Genomic DNA, 19,392 nt, shown 5'->3' with positions numbered 1-19,392 from the left:
CTATACAAATAATCAGTCATAATGATATACATACATATATATCATTATATATAATTAAATGTGATGAACTCATCCAGAAAGTTCCTTGTCTAGAGAGTTAGTATCATGTTCCTAGGTCACTACTTCCGCCCGCTGCATCTTTGTATGGACGTCGCACAGTTTTTTGGCAACAGACAAACAATAGCCTGCCAAATATTCAGAACTGCCTGTGTGGAACTTCCTGCTCATGTAGGTGTCTCCAGGACACACTCTGGCATGATGCCTCAACACACACAATCATCCACAAAGTATATTTAGTGTCTTCCTTTTGTTCTATGTAACCTGGATAGTTGACAGGATTAACTGGTCAATGATGGACTTTAAACCTTCATGTCTTTGTTTACTGGATTTTTCAAAGCTGTCCAATGCACAGCCCTTGTGTTACTAATGACTTTAAAGTTGGTATATGTGGGCTTGTTTGCTACAGAAGACTATTCCTCCGCCCACCTAAATCTTCAAATTTAAAAAAAAACAAATTGCCAACGTATGCTTCTTCGCAACTTGAACAAAGTGTGAGCCATCATGCCCACTCGCCAAATCTTCCCCCACTTTGGAGTGACGCTTCCACGGAGGCATGTGGACATGCACGCCACTGATGACGCATACAGGCCTTCCATGTCAAATGACAGGTAATTGCAGCTATGTCCTGTTTATGTTGACAGCCCGTCTAAGTCAGCGAGCTGTGGTCCACCGTTTATAGTATGGCAATGCAGACATAGGTCACACTGAATATTGGGGAACTGTTCCAGACGACTTTATATACAAGCTGGGGATTCATCCAGTGTGACAAGTGGCTCGGGTTACGTTCACACTGCAGGTTAGGATGTCCAATATGATTTTTTTTGTCAAATCCGATTTTATGTCTTCGTTCACATTACAAAAACATGCAATCTCTAATGTAAACACACACTGACACGGGCTGCAGTGTTTACGGAAGTAAACATGGCTCCAATTCTAGTAGGTCTCAGTCCTGGCATATTTGTGGCAATTTTCAAGGATATTTTTCAAAGTCAACCTTCTCTGAACCGAAATACTGTACAAGCCCGAATGCATCTGAGATAGGCTCCAGCACCCCCCGCGACCCCAAAAGGGACAAGCGGTAGAAAATGGATGGATGGATGGATTAAAAAGGAAGAGTGCAAGCATTTTGACTCTCGCAGTTTGTGGGACATTTTCTTTGAAGCTCTGAAGAGCGCGTGAGCCACTGTCCGGAGACAGGAGTGGTTTGACATTGAGGTGAGTTCCTGAAACATAATATGTTTGCCCTGTTTTTCTGCTTATTTGTCAACTATGTTTTTTGCAACCAGCTATTTTGGTGAAGAATTATGACGCTGTTCCGTAAAACCAGTCTTCCTCTCAGGGAATAAAAGTCACTGGTCAATCCCAAGTTCTTTCGGATGACATATATGTTGAGTAAGATGGACCATCAAGACAGAATAGGAATATTATCAAGTTTTACTAAAGCTTTAGGAGACCAGTCCTATAGTGCGTTAATAGCAGCATCTACAAGCGGTCTAAAAATCAAACGGAAAGAGACAGCTTATTAAGTACGAAAACAGCCCCCACCCGCCCAGAAAGGAATACAGCCTTATTATTCTAAACAGATAAGGTAAAAAAGGGAGTACATCATACTCCCAACATTCCAGCGCCTTCAAGGTGAAACAGAGTTTACTAGCTAACAAAAGGAAAAAGCACAAAGTGTACACATGGCAAAATACTAGCTGCTTTAAACATGACTATTGATAAAGATTGTTGTCGCTTTTTGATGACGTATTGGTTGTTCAAAGTGCAGTCGCATCAGATACATACCCGATTTCGAAAGAGGCCTGGGTCGTATTTGAAAAAAATGTAATTGTACTGTTCAGATTGACATGAAAAAATCTGATACAGGTCACATATGGGCAAAGAAATCCTAATTGACCTGGCGATGAGGTGGCGACTTGTCCAGGGTGCACCCCGCCTTGCAGCTGGGATAGGCACCAGCACCCACACAACCCCGAGAGGGACAAACGGTAGAAAATGGATGGATGGATGGATGGATGGATGGATGGATGGATGGACCTGCAGTGTGAACAAGGTCACAATGTTGGTTCACAGTGCACTATTTAAATTCCAAGCAGAACAAGCGGCCAAAAAAAATTGGCCACATCGCTCAACCTTCCCGTTTTTCTTAAGAAATCCCGTATTTTGCTCCTGCTTTCCCAGCCTCCTTTCAGTTTCCCTATGTTTGCAGTTTTATTTTTACTTCCGTGGAAAAAAAAACCTCTCCAGTACAGCAACAAAGCTTCCGATCCACATACTTAGCCTCATCAAGAATCTGCAAACAGGCGTAAAACTGGCGATGCGGAGGCAGGGAAATCTTTTTACCCTGGGAAAATTCCCTTATTTCAAAATGTTGGTATGAACTTGACTAATGGCCCACAATTAATGACAGTGGTGTGATTATATATAGGTGTTGACCTTTTATTGCTAAGTATGTGTATATATATATATGAAGCATTAGCCTGCAGTGTGTACTTTATAGCTGAAATTACATAGGAAATCATGATATTTACGTTGTGCTTACGACTAAAAAGTGCCAGCTTAAACCAAAAAAAAGTAGACATGCTGACACATTAACCTGCTCAGTGGCCTTGTGGTTAGAGTGTCCGCCCTGAGGCTGGAAGGTCGTGAGTTCAAATCCCGGCCGAGTCATACCAAAGACTATAAAAATGGGACCAATTACCTCCCTGTGTGGCACTCAGCATCAAGGGTTGGAATTGGGGGTTAAATCAGAAAAATGATTCCCGGGCGCGGCCACCGCTGCTGCTCACTGCTCCCCTCACCTCCCAGGGGGTGTAACAAGGGGATGGGTCAAATGCTGAGGTTAATTTCACCACACCTGGTGTGTGTGTGTGACTATCAGTGGTACTTTAACCCAAAGGTGTTATTCTTATGATGTTATTCTGATGGTCGTTTCTTTTGGGTAGTTTGCACCTGAGAGTGAAGCTTCTGGGATGAAACCTAACACCTCCAAATCTAAGGCCATGGTTCTCAGCTGGAAAAGGGTGGATTGCATCCATCGGGTTGGGAGTGAGTTATTTCTCCTTTTGGAGGGGTTCAAGTATTTCGGGATCTTGCTCATGAGTGAGGGAGTGCGAGAGACATCGAGAGGCGAATTGGGGCAGGATTTGCAGTAATAAGGTTGCTGTAGTGGCCCCCTTTGTGGTGAAGAGAGCGCTGAGTCGGAAGGCAAAGCTCACGCTTTATTGGTCGATCCGAGTTCCTACTTCTACCCATGGTCAAAAGCTTTGAGTAGTGTCCAAAAGAGCAAGATTGCAAGTACAAACGCCCAAAATTTGTTTCCCCCACAAAGTGTCTATACTTACCCTGAGTGAGGATTTTGGTCATCCAGTCAGAGTTCAGATGTGAGCCACTGCTCCTTTGCATTGAGAGGAGCCAGTTGAGGTGGATCAGGTATCTACTCTGGATGCCTCCCGGACCCCTTCCTGGTGAGATGTTCCGGGTATGCCCTGCTGGAAAGAGGCCCCGGGATAGACTTAGGACAAACTGGTGGGATTATGTGTGGCAGGTAGCCTGGGAATGCCTCAGTGTGCCTCCTGTGGAACTGGAAGAAGTGGCCTAAGACCAGAAAGTCTAAGCTTTACCTACTGAGACTGCTGGGCTGCTAGGGCTGGGTGGTATACCAGTATTATAGTTAAGACCGGTATATTTTAGAAAGAAGTATATATTTGAGACAAAACCGCCACTCTGGTTTCATTTGATGTGCCTTGGTTACGGCCATTTGCTCTTCTCTGCGCCAGACAGGCAAAACACAGGACATTCCCTTTGTCTCACTCCCCTCCCCTTGCGTGTTTACGTAGGCTTCTCTGAGTCACAGCGACGCACCACAACAAAACTTTTCAAATAAATATGGCCCCAGCTCTTACGTCTAGGCTCCCGAGTGATGCAATGCTTTGGTCAGTGACTGCATTTGGCGATTGGTGAGTGACTACAGCTTTATTTAAACATACACCAACTCGCTTGAGAACTTGTATCTCTCCTTGTAGCGACTTTATCACTATTCTCATCTGTTTATGTTGTTCACAAGTTGTTAGCGACTTAGCATAGCAGCTAGCGATAGCTCCTCTCTGCTGCTCGCTCCGTGTGTCAAATGTTTAGCAAGACCTCAGCTTGAAAGTGCCTCTCCTCATAGCCTGTGCTGACTAAGCTACTGTAGTATAGCGGCTGGGTGAGTGAAAATTACTTTTAAACTTAACAGTCAGTGGCTTTCATCGCATTGAGCGAGTAGAAACTCTATCTATCCCTATGTACAAGCGTGAGGCTATAAACCTAACGTTTATGAATAAAATTAACAAAAAGGGCTTTGACATAGTAACGGCTTAGTAATTACTCTATAAGAATAAACAACACGTTACTACCTACAAGACAAAAAACCTGAGTACTATCAACACTGATTATCTAGCCATGAAACGCTTAGGCAACCTTAAGCGCTTTGCACGTTTTTTTAAGATACTGGTATATACCGTATACGGCCATTCGGACTAAAAATATTGCGGTGTCAGTTTTGGTCTCTACCGCACAGTCCTATAACCGTGCGTTCAAAGCTTCAGCATAGAACAAAATGTCCGTTCTTCTGTGGCGGTAGACTTTGCTGCTGCTTTTTCATCCAACACAAAAAGAAAAAGTAATGTCAACAAAGTGCAGTAAATTCAAAAATCGGCAATTCTCCTTATATCTATAAAGCTACCGTTCATGGGGACAAAAGTCAGTCAATCCAATGATTGTCGACTTGAATGGATGCCACTGTATTTCATAACTAACAGGACCCTGAACTGCTGAATTGAGTTTTTCAGTGAACCTCGAAAGTAGAACACATCCTCATGCTCTTACAGCATTTCCTCAAGAGGAATACATCCGTAGAAGAGGACGCAAAAAAGAACACTAGCAGCTTACCTTCTTTTCCTCTCGTTTTTGAGCGCCAGATATACTTTTCTTTCTCTTTTTTCCACAGGGTCTGACTCAGTCTTTTCTCCCCTCCAAGGTGCTCCTGAGTTTTGGGATCACATTTGGCTTGAGTCTTTTAAAAATGTTTCCATCCAAACTATGACCAAAACAATTCTTTCAAGTAAAAGTCATTATAATGGTCGCTGCAAATTACACTCTTCTCGCTTGGGCTGCCCCATTTTTCACAAGTGAATTTGACTAAAGTGGTCCATACTTTCCTCATATTCCTTCCATCCATCCATTTTTCTACCGCTTGTCCCTTACGAGGTCCTATCATTTGGAATTGTTAGGAGGCTGACCCTTTCTTTAGTTGTATTGCTACAATCTGTAACAATGCATCTTGCACACAAATTTAATAATGTATTCAAATTATGCACAGAAACAATGTAATTGGGGATGAAGATGCTTTTAAAATATATACTACCTTATAAGAAATTGCCTCCAGTCTTCTGTAGGTGATGTGAGCAGGCTGATGCAGGCCAGCCCACATTTTAGAGTTAAGGATCAGGGGCTGTCGTTGTGGTATGTGAAGCTCCTTTAGGCACTTGTCATTTATGGCTGTACAATTAAACTTTAAATGATTAATTGATTGGTTGATTCATTCATTCATTCATTCATTGAAAAGTGGGCGTTCCAAAATGTTCTTGGAACTCATTATAAAACAAGCTGTGACGATCTGTCACTTCATTTCTGTTTGTTTTCCTTGTTTTTGTATTTACTTCCCATCAGTGCTCTTAATTTGTTCAATTTCCTGTATGTTCCACGGAGCACAGTTTTCTCCTCACCTGCCGGTCCACACCTGCTGCCAATCAGCATATGTTCTATTTATGCCTTGTCTCGAGCACTCCTCAGTGCTCGAAGATCACACTTTATGTTGGTAACCGTTACATTCAAGACTGCTTCCCTTTCTGTTTGAGGAATAAAACTCATCTTACCTCCTCTTCCCTCTCCTGGTTCCTGCATCTTGGGGTCACAAAAACGGCAGCCGTGCGAGTTCCTAACAGGATCTTCGAGCCAGACTGTTGTGGCCTCGCAGGAACCCCTGTCGGCGAGGCACAGCCGACGTTCTGGACCGCACAGTTCATGGAGGACTTGAAAGCCGGGTTTGTGCGGTCCCAGCCCACAGCAGGCTCGGACCTTTTCCCTCCGCCACGACCGGCGGTTCCGGTTCTCCGACCGGCTAGGCCACCGCCGCCTTCGCTCTTCCCGGCTCGGCCGCCGGTTCCAGATCTCCGACCGGTGCGTCATCTTCCCCGTTGCCTGTTGTGCCACTTCCTGTACCAGCTTCCACGGCAATCTCCTGTGCCGGCACGTAGGCTACCGGTTCCAACACCTGTCGCACGCCGGTCGCAGCCCCGCGTCTTACACCGGCCTCACTACTTTCTTTGACCCCAGAGCGGATCATTTTGCAGCCATACTCAATTAAAAAATGGTACTTAAATGGAATCGCCAACGCTTGGATCAGAGACTGACTAGGTTTTTCATTTTTTCCCGCAAAAATGTCATTGAAAACTGAATCATACGAAAAGCGTGGCGTAACAAAACCGAGGTATTACTGAGTGTATGTTATATGTTTGTTTCAAGTTTATTCAGTGTAAGAAATGGAAGAACAGTGGCGCATCGGGGGAGGGGCTGTAATGGGAGTCTTAACGGTGAGTAAAAGGGGCTTAAAGGGATTTTGATCCAGTGATATTATCTCTCCTGGTCAGGACAGACAAAAAGCAGGCCACAGCAAAGCATGTCATCTGAATGGCGCGTCCTCTTTGCGGTGTCGGACATCCAAAGGCTTTGTGTGCATGAATTTGGCTGCTCGATGACACAAAGGAGGCAGTTTGGTCGATCCTGACAAGTGTGCTTTTATTTGCCGCGGCAGCCCTTTGATGTACATTATACAGAAACTTTGACCAGGATATCCCTCTCACGACTCCTTTGTATGTGCCTTAACAATCCCCCTCCCCTTTCGGTCCCTTTATTTGAAACTGTGCGCCTGCTGTCTGTCAACTGTGTGTCCCAATCATTTTTGGACTTTTCTGATGGGTGTGGCGAACTCTTTTAGGTGACAACTTTTCTCATCACACGATCTTCCTCAGCAACCTACTGAAATGTCCCCTTTTCAGTAATGTAAAACTTATCAGCACTTTAAGGGTGTAGCCCCATAATCTGGTTCGGACCGAAGGAGGGGGAGGCAAGGTCGCAATTTCTCAAATAGTCTCATTTTTATCTCATTTGTGGCTGCAGTAGTCCCACGTTTATCGCGCTAATTGTTACTGGACATGACTGCTAGTGATGTGCGGATCGATACTGAAATATCGATACCGCCAATGCCAGGTACTATTACTATGTAATATCAATTCTCAAATCAAAAAATCTGTACTTTTGATACTCTAATCATTTCAGATAATGTATATCCTTAACAAGAACACAGTGAAAAAAAGTAACTAAACTTGTGAATGAGTTAATGTGTCAATGTTGGATGCTTTTCACCATCACCAAATGATTCCCGAGCGTGGACACCGCTGCTGCTCACTGTTCTCCTCACCTCCCAGGGGGTGAACATGGGGATGGGTCAAATGCAGAGGATAATTTCAACACACATAGTGTGTGTGTGACTATCGTTGGGTCTTGAACTTTAACTTTAACTTTTGTTGAGTGTTATTCACATGATCAATATTTTCGCGTTAACATGTTCATGTAACTGAATTGTGAATTTTTTTCATGCTAATGGTAGTTCTTAATATTACATGTATTTTAAAGCTTTTAATATTTTACTCATTTCATTTTTGTTATGGTTTGAAACACCATTTTTGTGTACTTAGTATGATTTTGTCCAGTTTTTTCTGTTTTATTAGCTTGACTATATTGTTATTCCAACCACTACCTCAGTATACTTAAGAGTTTTAAATAAATAAATAACTATGTCTTGTGTTCTTTATGCTCTGAGACATGTTATTATTTGAAATACACAACTTTTTACATTTTAGCAGACATATTAGGTATGTTTGTTGCACAAAGTATCATATCAGATTGGTATGGCCTGAATTTTACTCTGTATCGGATCATAAAGAAAATCACGGCCGGGATAAACGGATATTTTCATAGTTAGAGCATAAAAAATAATGATGACCCTTTAAATATGTTAATAATTTTTAGCATTAGAACTAGGGGTGTGGGAAAAAATCGATTTGAATTCAAATTGCGATTCTCACGTTGTGCGATTCAGTATTGATTCTTATTTTTCAAAAATGTATTTTTTTATTTTTATTTTTTTATTTTTTATTTTTTATTTTTTATTTTTTATTTTTTATTTTTTATTTTTTATTTTTTTATTTTTTTATTTTTTATTTTTTATTTTTTTATTTTTTTTATTAATCAATCCAACAAAACAATACACAGCAATACCATAACAATGCAATCCAATTCCAAAACCAAACCCGGCCCAGCAACACTCAGAACAGCCATAAACAGAGCAATTGAGAGGAGACACAAACACGACACAGAACAATCCAAAAGTAGTGAAACAAAAATGAATATTATCAATAACAGTATCAATATTAGTTACAATTTCAACATAGCAGTGATTAAAGATCCCTCATTGACATTATCATTAGACAATTATAAAAAAATAAAAAATAAGTGTAAGCCACTTGCATCGCAACTCATAAGCTTGACAACTCACTGTGTCCAATATTTTCACAAAGGTAAAATAAGTCATATTTTTGGTTCATTTAATAGTTGAAACAAATTTACATTATTGCAATCAGTTGATAAAACATTGTCCTTTACAATTATAAAAGCTTTTTACAAAAATCTACTACTCTGCTTGCATGTCAGCAGACTGGGGTAGATCCTGCTGAAATCCTATGTATTGAATGAATAGAGAGTCGTTTTGAATCGGAAAAATAGCGTTTTTGAATCGAGAATCGCGTTGAATCGAAAAAAAATCGATTTATAATCGAATCGTGACCCCAAGAATCGATATTGAATCGAATCGTGGGACACCCAAAGATTCGCAGCCCTAATTAGAACCCTCTAAACATGAAATAGGAGCCATATAGTCACCTTTACACTTGTTTTACCCAATTTAGTAGCCTTAGGTTTGTTCTACTCTTAATTATAGTACTCAACGGTAGCCCGTAGGTCATTGCTATTAGTCCCCCAGCCACTACGGTCACAGCCTGGAAATAATTTGTCACATCCTGGGTACATCTTCTAAGTTAGAAGCGGGCTTCCATGTGCTGTAACCATGAGTGAAAGTTGTTCTGATAAAACTCTTGTCAACAGTCGCAGCTACAATCATTAGCTTTGTTAGCATTAAGTTTTGTTAGCAATGCATGTCCTGCCTTGTCATTCTCCATAGCTCATGCCAAAGCTGTGTTATTGATGAGGAAGATGAATTGCATCTTGAATCAAGAGAGTTAATCTGACATGATAGCTGATAGCTGAAGATAAATTCCATCAAAATGTTCTGCCAAAACTTGGTCAACTTCAGATAGTCCAGGTTAATATACAGTAGCCTGTTATTGTTACCATGGTCCCCCCAACCGAGAAACAGAAGTCCCGCTTTATGAATATCTACATCGTTCGCCACAATATATAGAAAATAAGACAAATACTTGATTTAACAATTATTTTGAAGTGACTGTTGTCTATTTCTTCCATTTATGAGATATAATTTGGTCTCCTTTTCACCAAACTTTTTGATCAATTGTTTTGTAGTCCTCTCCCGAGCTGCCATCTTATTGTGGTAGAGGAGTTTGAGTGTCCCAAAGGTCCCAGGACCTAAGTTGTCTGGGCGATACTATGCCCCCCTAGTAGGGTCTCCCAAGACATACAGGTCCCAGATGAGGGACCAGACAAAGAGCAGCTCGAAGACCTCTATGAAAAGACGAAATCAAGGACCTGATTTCCCTCACCGGTCCCCACCTCTGCAGGTGGGGCTCAATGGCGAGCGCCTGGTGGCCAGGCTTATCCCTATGGATAGCCCCATGAGAGAATGTGGGTCCCCCTCCAATGGGCTGACCTGACCACTCATAGGAGGGAACATAGAGCTGGGCGGCAGCCGTAGACAAGGCCCTTGGTGGTCCGATCCTGAACTACAGAAGCTAGCTCTTGGGACGTGGAACGCCACTTTGCTGGGGGGTGAGGAGCCTGAGTTGGTGCGCGAGGTGGAGAAGTAATGGCTGGATCTAGTCGGACTCACTTAGATGCACAGGAAAGAACTAGTCCTCTCGAGGGGCGCTGGATTTTCTTCCACTCTGGCGTTGCAAAAAGTGAGAGGTGACAGGCGGGGGTGGCTTTACTTGTTGGAGTTGAACCCAGTAGACGAGAGGGTAGCTTCCTTTCGCCTCCGGGTGGGGGGTACGGGTCCTGTTTTTAGGACCTGGATGAAAACCAATGCTTACCATCCAACCTGATGGAGCAGGGGTCACCAACCTTTTTGAAACCAAGAGCTACTTCTTGGGTACTGATTAATGCGAAGGGCTACCAGTTTTATACACACTTAAATAAATTGCCAGAAATAGCCAATTTGCTCAATTTTAACTCTATGTTATTATTAATAATTAATGATATTTATCGTTGTGGAAACACTGATCAACTTAATGATTTCTCACAATAAATATATATGGAAACAGATAAATATCAATATCAACACTTTATTTTTATATTTTCTCTAAGTGCACATTTTTCAAATTGAACATTTTCAAATGATCACTTCTAAGACAGTCTTGTGAAATCACAATATCCCATTTTAACTAGATAGCCACTAACATTTTTTAACAAATCATGAATTACTTTGCACCATGTTTGTACAAATAATAACTCATGTAAAATACAGAAGTCAACTCTCAAATTTTTAGATAAATCATGTCACACTTTGAATTGGACACCAAATCTGTTATCTGTTTCTTTGTCAGTTAGTGAAGACCAAGTCTTTAAAATATTTTCTTGGATTTTCAAATTCTATTTGAGTTTTGTCTCTCTTAGAATTAAAAATGTCGAGCAAAGCGAGACCAGCTTGCTAGTAAATACATACAATTTAAAAAATAGAGGCAGCTCACTGGTAAGTGCTGCTATTTGAGCTATTTTTAGAACAGGCTAGCGGGCTACTCATCTGGTCCTTACGGGCTACCTGGTGCCCGCGGGCACCGCGTTGGTGACCCCTGTGATGGAGCATAGAGGTGCTGCAAAGAGGAAAGGGCAAAGAGGAATGGTTGAAACTGCCTAAAGATAGGTGTGCCAAGCTTGTGGCATTGTATTCAAATAGACTTGAGGCTGCAATTGCTGCCAAAGGTGCATCAATAAAGTATTGAGCAAAGGTGAATACATATGTGATTGTTTTGGGGTTGTTTTTTTTATACATTTGCAAAAAAAAATTCATTCAGACATTTTTCACATTATCATTATGGGGTGTTGTGTGGTTTTAGAATAAGGCTGTAACATAACAAAAATGTCAATCAATCAATCAATCAATGTTTATTTATATAGCCCTAAATCACAAGTGTTTCAAAGGGCTGCACAAGCCACAACGACATCCTTGGTTCAGAGCCCACATAAGGGCAAGGAAAAACTCACAACCCAGTGGGATGTCAATATGAATGACTATGAGAAACCTTGGAGAGGACCGCAGATGTGGGTGACCCCCCCCCCCCCCCCCCCCCCCCAGGGGAGACCGGATGCAATGGACGTCGAGTGGGTCTAGCATAATATTGTAAAAGTCCACTCCATAGTGGATCTAACATAATAGTGAGAGTCCAGTCCATAGTGGGGCCAGCAGAAGACCATCCCGAGCGGAGATGGGTCAGCAGCGCAGAGATGTCCCCAATACACAGGCGAGCGGTCCACCCCGGGTCCCGACTCTGGACAGCCAGCAATTTATCCATGGCCACTGGACCTGTGCCCCCCCTTCCACAAGGGAGAGGGGGGCAGAAAAGAAAAGAAACGGCAGATCAACTGGTCTAAAAAGGGGGTCTATTTAAAGGCTAGAGTATACAAATGAGTTTTAAGATGGGACTTAAATGCTTCTACTGAGGTAGCATCTCTAACTGTTACCGGGAAAGCATTCCATAGTACTGGAGCCCGAAAAGAAAATGCTCTATAGCCCGCAGACTTTTTTTGGGCTCTGGGAATCGGGACGAATGGTACAATACAATTGGCAAGATAGGATGGAGCTAGACCGTGTAGTATTTTATACGTAAGTAGTAAAACCTTAAAATCACATCTTAAAATGTGGAAACATTTAGTGCTGTGAATGCTTTTCGGATGCACTGTATAGTACTTGAGATTTATTTTAGGTTAATTTAGCCATTTTTATGCTTGAAAATGCTTAATTGGACACATGGCATAAGTATGCATATTGTTTACTAATAGAAGGCCATAGTCAAGCAAGATATAGCAATTAGTTTTTTGTTTTTTTAATACATATTTTGGAAAAAACCGGGATGCAGTGAAACTGAAAAATTTTAATTCCTTTAATAGATATAAATTCATTTGTAACCTCGTATTTATTCAATAATTATCCCACCAATATGCTTTCAATCTTTTTAGTTCCAGTCCGCTGTATCTGACATTCTGTGTCAGCCAGAACTGTTTCAACCCCCTTTAAATCAAGACTTCTTGTGTCTCTGCAGAGTTCCTCAGAAAATCCAGGAGGAGACACAAATCATGAAATGTGGACGTCTTGGTCAACATGTGTGCCATGCATGCTCTGCATTAAAGGTCAGTGTATCACACTCGCAGTATGCAACCTTTGTCGCAGTATGCAACCTTTGTCCCATCGGAAACAGGCTGCCATTCCGAGACTTGGCGTGTATGCAAAATTTCGATTTCACCTCCAATAGAAGCCAAAAGTGGCTTGACCATGCAAATGTTTCTATTCAAATTAGCACACAGCTGCAATCGCACGTAGAAGCCATGCCGTTGGGTTGTATTTCGACCTATGGAGCCAAACAACCATCCATCCTGACGCTGTCCGTCACACTGTACACAGAGCAGCTAAATTAGCACAAACGCTGCGCTTGGCACCAGCGTGAAGTATGGTGGCAGCAGGGCGATCATTTACAGAACACATTACTTCCACACGACCTGAGCTCTGAGTCACTGGCCGAGCCTGGTAATTAATTTCCACCCTCTTCAGAGATATTATAGAGCAGCGTGATGCACGTTATCAACAGGCTGCCACTGTGGTTTGAGCCAAACACGAGGGAAACCTCATACAACTTAATTGTTTTGGGGGCCACATTTTCAGAAAGCCAAGGACCTACCAGACGTATGTGTATATTCCAGACAACCAGCATCCTCTCCAGTAGACATATGATTTTGGTTAAAAAAAATATATGTTTTTTTAACTGAACTCACGGGCCACCAGTTAAATAGCCTCAACGATGAAAAAGGGAGGACCTAAATTGAAACCTTGAGGACCACTACTTGTCTAACTAAAGAAGTTGAAGAAATGACTACTGACTGCAACAAAAGTAAACAATCTACAGCAACACCTTAGATCAGTGGTGTGCTGTCTGGGCCTGCAAGGCCTTCTCTGTTGGCCTAACATAACCAGAAATCATGATCATAATTAAAGATAAAATTATTTTTTAACTTACTTTCCTTAAATATCTAAAAGTATTCATATTCTCTTCATGTCATATTATGCTCCTTCCAGTGCTGTTGTTTTTAATTTTAGTTTGTATCCAATCAGAATGCAGCTAGCTTATGTTGCCATTCTGTACCAAATCTGCCCGGGGCCTTCAGAATCAACAATGCGGGCCTCCGTGCACCGTAAGCAAAAGGGGACATACAGTTGATAGACAGTTGCGATAGCCTATCAGATCACAAGTTGTTGTCAGTAAGGCCTTCTAGATGGCCTAAGGTTGAACGTGACGTTTACGCGTCCTGTGATTGGATACTCAGAGGTGGGACAAAGTCATTGTTTTGCAAGTCACAAGTAAGTCTCAAGTCTTTGCCCTCAAGTCTCGAGTCAAGTCCCGAGTCAAGTCCAAAGTCAAGACTGGAAAGTCTCAAGTCAAGTCCCAAGTCCTGCATTTTGAGTTTCGAGTCCTTTCAAGTCCTTTTAACCACAGACTAATATACTGTATTTACACGGATTGTGTATGCTTTTAAAACGCTATATTTTATTTATTAAAACAAGTGCATTCGAAATTGCAAGGGAAAAAATAGTGCTGACATTGCACTTCATAATAGCATTATTAACCAGTCATTTTAAACATTTAACTCATTCCTTTACAGCAGTGGTTCTCAAATGGGGGTACGCGTACCCCTGGGGGTACCTGAAGGTATGCCAAGGGGTATGTGAAATTTTTTAAAAATGTCTGTCAAAAAGAACAGTGAAAAGAAATGCAACAATGCAATATTCAGTGTTGACAGCTAGATTTTTTGTGGACATGTTCCATAAATATTGATGAATGCTGTGGGATGAAAACAACGTAGATCTAATTTGATTGGCTATTGTACTGCAAGCACACAAGCTGACTGACAGCATACATGCTGATAGATAGACACACAAATACAAAATGAAAGATACGGAGCGCTTATGAATAACTTTTTAATCTTTGGGTTTTGGGGAAAGTAGCACGTCTTGTCAAGTCAAAAGTCTCAAGTCCAAGTGAAGTCACAAGTCATTGATGTTAAAGTCTAAGTCGAGTTGCAAGTCTCTTTACATTTTGTCAAGTCGAGTCTAAAGTCATCAAATTCATGACTCGAGTCTAACTCGAGTCCAAGTCATGTGACTGGAGTCCACACCTCTGTGGATACTCATCGGGACCATTAGCGGATACATTTGAGAACCCATACTGTAGAGTTGAGAGACAGTTGTGATAGCCAATCAGATCACGAGTTGTTGACAGTAGCCTATCTAGGTAGCCTGATGTTAACGAGACTGGGATTGGATACTCACTTGTCATTGCAAAGTGAGTATCCAATCACAAGTTTCCATTTAGCGGGAAGCAGGAAGTGTTGTGCCGTAACCACGAAGAAGAAGAACAAAAGGTTGATTTTCAAGAAGGATATTTAAAGAGAAACTACATCTTGTGAGACGATGTCAGCCAACCCCGGAAGCTAGCTCAGCTGTTTTGGCGATGAAATAAGCAGACAACGAGGAGTACCAATGGCTTATACGGCGTCGAATAGTGAGTTCAAATATTTTCTTTTTTCACTTTTAATGTTTTTTTGCAATTTTAATTTTGACAGTACCACATAAGATATGTTTTAATTGCTGATGCGTTTTAATAGATTTTTAAATGCGCCAGAAAATAACCCATAGGGCGTTAAATGTGTTACTGTGTAGTATTTCTCCAGCAATGGTCATGTGGTGACATCAATGATGGTATTTTGAGAGGTAATCATTGAAGTCGGACATCACTAAAGGCCTAGCTGGGAAACGCACGGCCCGCCACTGCCTTAGATACATAAATCAAATGTCATAAATCACATCAAAAATGGTAACTGCCAAAAAGGAGAGGATTTAAAGGGGCGCCTCCGTTGTGTAAATCACAAGTTTGGACACCCAGTGTTTTAGATTTGCTGGCAAGGCTAAATGTCATTGCAAGGATATTCCAACGTGTCCTGTGGAACAGGAGTTCTTAACCTTTTTGACCATGATTTCCAACCTTTCCACTACAGAAGGACCTTGGACCCACTCAAATATTAATACTGAATCATGAACCTTATTTTTGATTTTAATTATATCTATTAATCATATGTAGCCTACTTAGAGTTTTACAACCTTGTCAAATAATATGAAACTGTGGTGACCCAAACCATATAATGAGAGACATTCACCTAAGAGGACACTGTAGCTTTAAGAGAAGAAGCGGAGCGGGAGTTAGGAACTTCCGCTTCCGGTTGAGAGGTCGTTGTTGTTGTCGAATGTATGACATGCTAGGTTGGAGCTAGTAAACTTCCTCGACTACGCTCACGTCTCCTGTCTCGTTGTTTACAAACTCCACATTGGTGACCCCGAGAATACGAACTACGAATACGAGCATGTCAGACAATGAAGGCGCTGACAATTTGGTTGACGCGGTACCCGCAGACGGAGTAGCTGCTGCTAACAACAACATGGCTAACGCGGTACCCGCAGGCGGAGTAGCTACTGCTAACAACATGGCTAACGCGGGAATCTACGCCGCTACTGTGAAGTTACCCGATTTCTGGCAGCATAACCCACGGCCGTGGTTTCAACACGTGGAAGCCCAGTTCCAGCTAAGGGGAATAACGCAGGATTCTACGAAGTACTTCCATGTAGTGGCGGCGTTGGACGCATCAACGACGGCGCGAGCGATGACACTGTTGGAGGCTCCACCGCCTGCTGGCAAATACGATGCTTTAAAGGCTTTCCTCCTGAAGTTATTTGAGCTGTCGGAGCTGGAAGGGACTTTGCACTGTGTTGGTTACTGTTCATTTACTGCAGGGTCATGTTTTTCTGTTATGCAATTGCACTTTTTCTGTTTTGCAGGGTTTTGTGTAGGTGAATTCTGGGGGGGCCTGTGTGGTGACCCAAACCATATAATGAGAGACATTCACCTAAGAGGACACTGTAGCTTTAAGAGAAGAAGCGGACCGTTTACTGTCCCTACATGGCCTTGGTGACGGGAAACCGTCTGAACTGATGGAAAAAATGCTGTCTGTGCTGGGATCAGCCGACCCGGCGTTTCTGTTTACACACATTTTCCTGAGGCAGCTCCCCGCACCGGTACGCACACCGATAGCCAGTTCTCCACTAGCCGCCTCCAAGGACTACCGTGCTTTGGCCGCTGAGGCGGACAGGGTTTTCCTGGCCAACCGGCAACAGTTTGTGCATGCCCTGCTGCCCCACCAGGCCGTCCCGCCACCTCCTGTGGATGACTATGTGGACACCGCGGCTGCGGTGACGGCTCGCCGCCAACCTGAAGACGGGCTCTGTTTTTACCATGCCAGGTTCGGGGCCAAGGCGAAGCAGTGTCGCAAACCCTGCAGTTACAGGATTCAGGGAAACGCCAGGGCCGGCGCTCGTTAGCGGCTATGGGCGCCGGCCGTGACTGCAAGCTGTTGTTCATCAGGGACTCCTTGTCGGGCCGGCGGCTGCTGGTGGACTCTGGTGCGCAACGCAGTATACTACCAGCACAAGCTGTGGACACGATGACCGGCAGCCACGGCCCCCAGATGGACGCCGCCAACGGCACCTCCATTCGGACGTACGGTGTCAGGCGCGTGGATGTTAGTTTTGGCGGCCGACGGTTCGGTTGGGATTTTGTGATGGCTGCTGTATCCACCCCGCTGCTAGGTGCGGATTTCCTCTGCGCGTTCAACCTGCTGGTGGATATTAAGAACTGTCGCTTGATTGATGCCGTCTCTTTTGCGTCATACCCCTGCACGCTTGGGGGGGCTGGGGCGTTGTGCCTCGCTAACACACTCGCCACCGGGGATCCATACCAACGCCTGCTCGCCGGTTTCCCTGGGCTCACCACGCCCACCTTTTCCTCGGCGGTGGCCAAGCACGGTGTGGAACATCACATCGCCACTGTGGGCCGCCCGGTTTACGCCCGGGCCCGACGCCTCGACTCGTCCAAGCTCGCAATAGCCAGGGAGGAGTTTTCGATGATGGAACGCCTCGGCATTGTCCGCCGTTCGGACAGCCCGTGGGCTTCTCCGCTACATATGGTTACTAAGGCCGGCGGGGGTTGGCGCCCTTGCGGAGACTTCCGTCGCCTAAACAACGCCACGACCCCCGACCGGTACCCCATACCGCACATCCAAGATTTCTCTTCCCACTTGGCGGGCGCTACCATCTATTCCAAAATTGACTTAGTGCGAGGCTACCACCAGGTACCGGTCCACCCGCGAGATGTTCCAAAAACGGCTGTCATCACACCCTTCGGGCTCTTCGAGTTCTTACGTATGCCGTTTGGCCTTACGGGGGCGGCGCAGACGTTCCAACGTCTTATGGACTCTGTGCTCCGGGACATGCCATTTTTGTTTGTGTACTTGGACGACATCCTTGTGGCCAGCGCGTCGGTGGAGGAACACATGACACACCTCAGGCAGCTGTTCGAGAGGCTTAGCGAGCACGGCCTCATCATCAACCCAGCCAAGTGTCAGTTCGGGGAGTCGTCCATCACCTTCCTCGGGCACCACATCACTCCGCAGGGGGCCGTTCCCCTGCCCGACAGGGTTGAGGCTGTCGCCGCGTTCCCCCGTCCCCCTACTGTACAGGCCTTGCAGGAGTTTTTGGGCATGGTGAACTTTTATAACCGTTTCCTGCCTCGTGCTGCACACGTCATGCGTCCCCTTTATGGGGCCCACCGGGGGAAGAAGTCTAAGGACAAGTTGGACTGGTCCCCAGAGATGGATGAGGCTTTTGAGGCTGCCAAGTCTGCGCTGGCCAATGCTGCGCTGCTAGCTCACCCGTCGCCGGCCGCCCCTATAGCCCTTACGACGGACGCCTCCGACTATGCCGTGGGGGCCGTATGTGAGCAGTGGGTGGCTGGTGGATGGCAGCCATTGGCGTTCTTCAGTAAACAGCTCCGGGAAAATGAGCGCAAGTACAGCACCTTTGATAGGGAGCTACTGGGACTTTTCCTCGCAACCAGACACTTTCGGTTCCTGTTGGAGGGCCGGCAGTTCACCGCTTTCGTGGACCACAAACCGCTGACGTTCTGCATGGCCAAAACTTCGGAGCCGTGGTCTGGGCGTCAGCAGCGCCATCTCGCGGCGGTCTCTGAGTTCACTACGGACATACAACATGTGTCTGGCAAGGATAACTTTGTCGCCGACTGCCTTTCACGGGCTGTTGTTAACTCCGTTCACTTGGGGCTCGACTACGCCGCTATGGCAGCGGACCAGGCCAAGGACGCGGCCGTTCAGGACTACCGGTCGGGCCCTACGGCGCTGCGCCTGGAGGACGTGGCGTTCGACGCGGCTAACACTACCCTCCTCTGCGACGTCTCCACCGGCCAACCGCGACCCCTGGTGCCTGCTTCCTGGCGGCGCCGGGTTTTCGACACCGTCCACGGCCTTTCACATCCTGGGGTGAAGGCCTCGACCAAGATGGTGAGTGTCAAGTTTGTTTGGCCGGGGCTCCGCAAGGATGTTAGAGCCTGGGCCAGCTCGTGTGTGGCGTGCCAGCGCGCCAAGGTGCACCGCCATACCAAAGCCCCTTTGGCGCCGTTTGTGGTTCCAGAGAGGCGGTTCGACCACGTGAATGTTGACCTTGTGGGCCCTCTGCCTCCCTCCCGTGGTTATACCTTCCTCCTCACTATTGTGGACAGGGCTACCAGATGGCCGGAGGCTATCCCCTTGTCCTCGACGACGGCCGCGGAGGTGGCACGGGCGTTCATCGGCTGCTGGGTGGCCCGT

At 44.7% G+C, this 19,392-nt stretch overlaps 1 protein-coding gene across 2 annotated transcripts in view; it reads left to right on the top strand.

The window, feature by feature from the left end:
- The first annotated feature begins 436 nt into the window (after positions 1-436).
- The window catches only part of bdnf (brain-derived neurotrophic factor), a 59,778-nt gene continuing 40,822 nt past the window's right edge, over positions 437-19,392 (top strand). Inside the window, exons 1-2 of one of the 2 annotated variants that reach the window (XM_062030725.1) lie at positions 437-668; positions 12,675-12,762. In XM_062030725.1, the coding sequence (XP_061886709.1) occupies positions 562-668; positions 12,675-12,762 (195 nt within the window). In that variant the 5' untranslated portion in view covers positions 437-561. Of the gene's footprint in view, positions 669-1,250; positions 1,276-12,674; positions 12,763-19,392 lie in introns of those variants that run through there. The other variant, XM_062030734.1, reaches the window with a different exon arrangement.

This window comes from Entelurus aequoreus, linkage group LG02, assembly GCF_033978785.1.
Source record: "Entelurus aequoreus isolate RoL-2023_Sb linkage group LG02, RoL_Eaeq_v1.1, whole genome shotgun sequence".
In the NCBI taxonomy this organism is placed as follows: domain Eukaryota; kingdom Metazoa; phylum Chordata; class Actinopteri; order Syngnathiformes; family Syngnathidae; genus Entelurus; species Entelurus aequoreus.
Note: the sequence above shows the minus strand (reverse complement) of the source record. Positions and strands in the feature narration are given on the sequence as shown.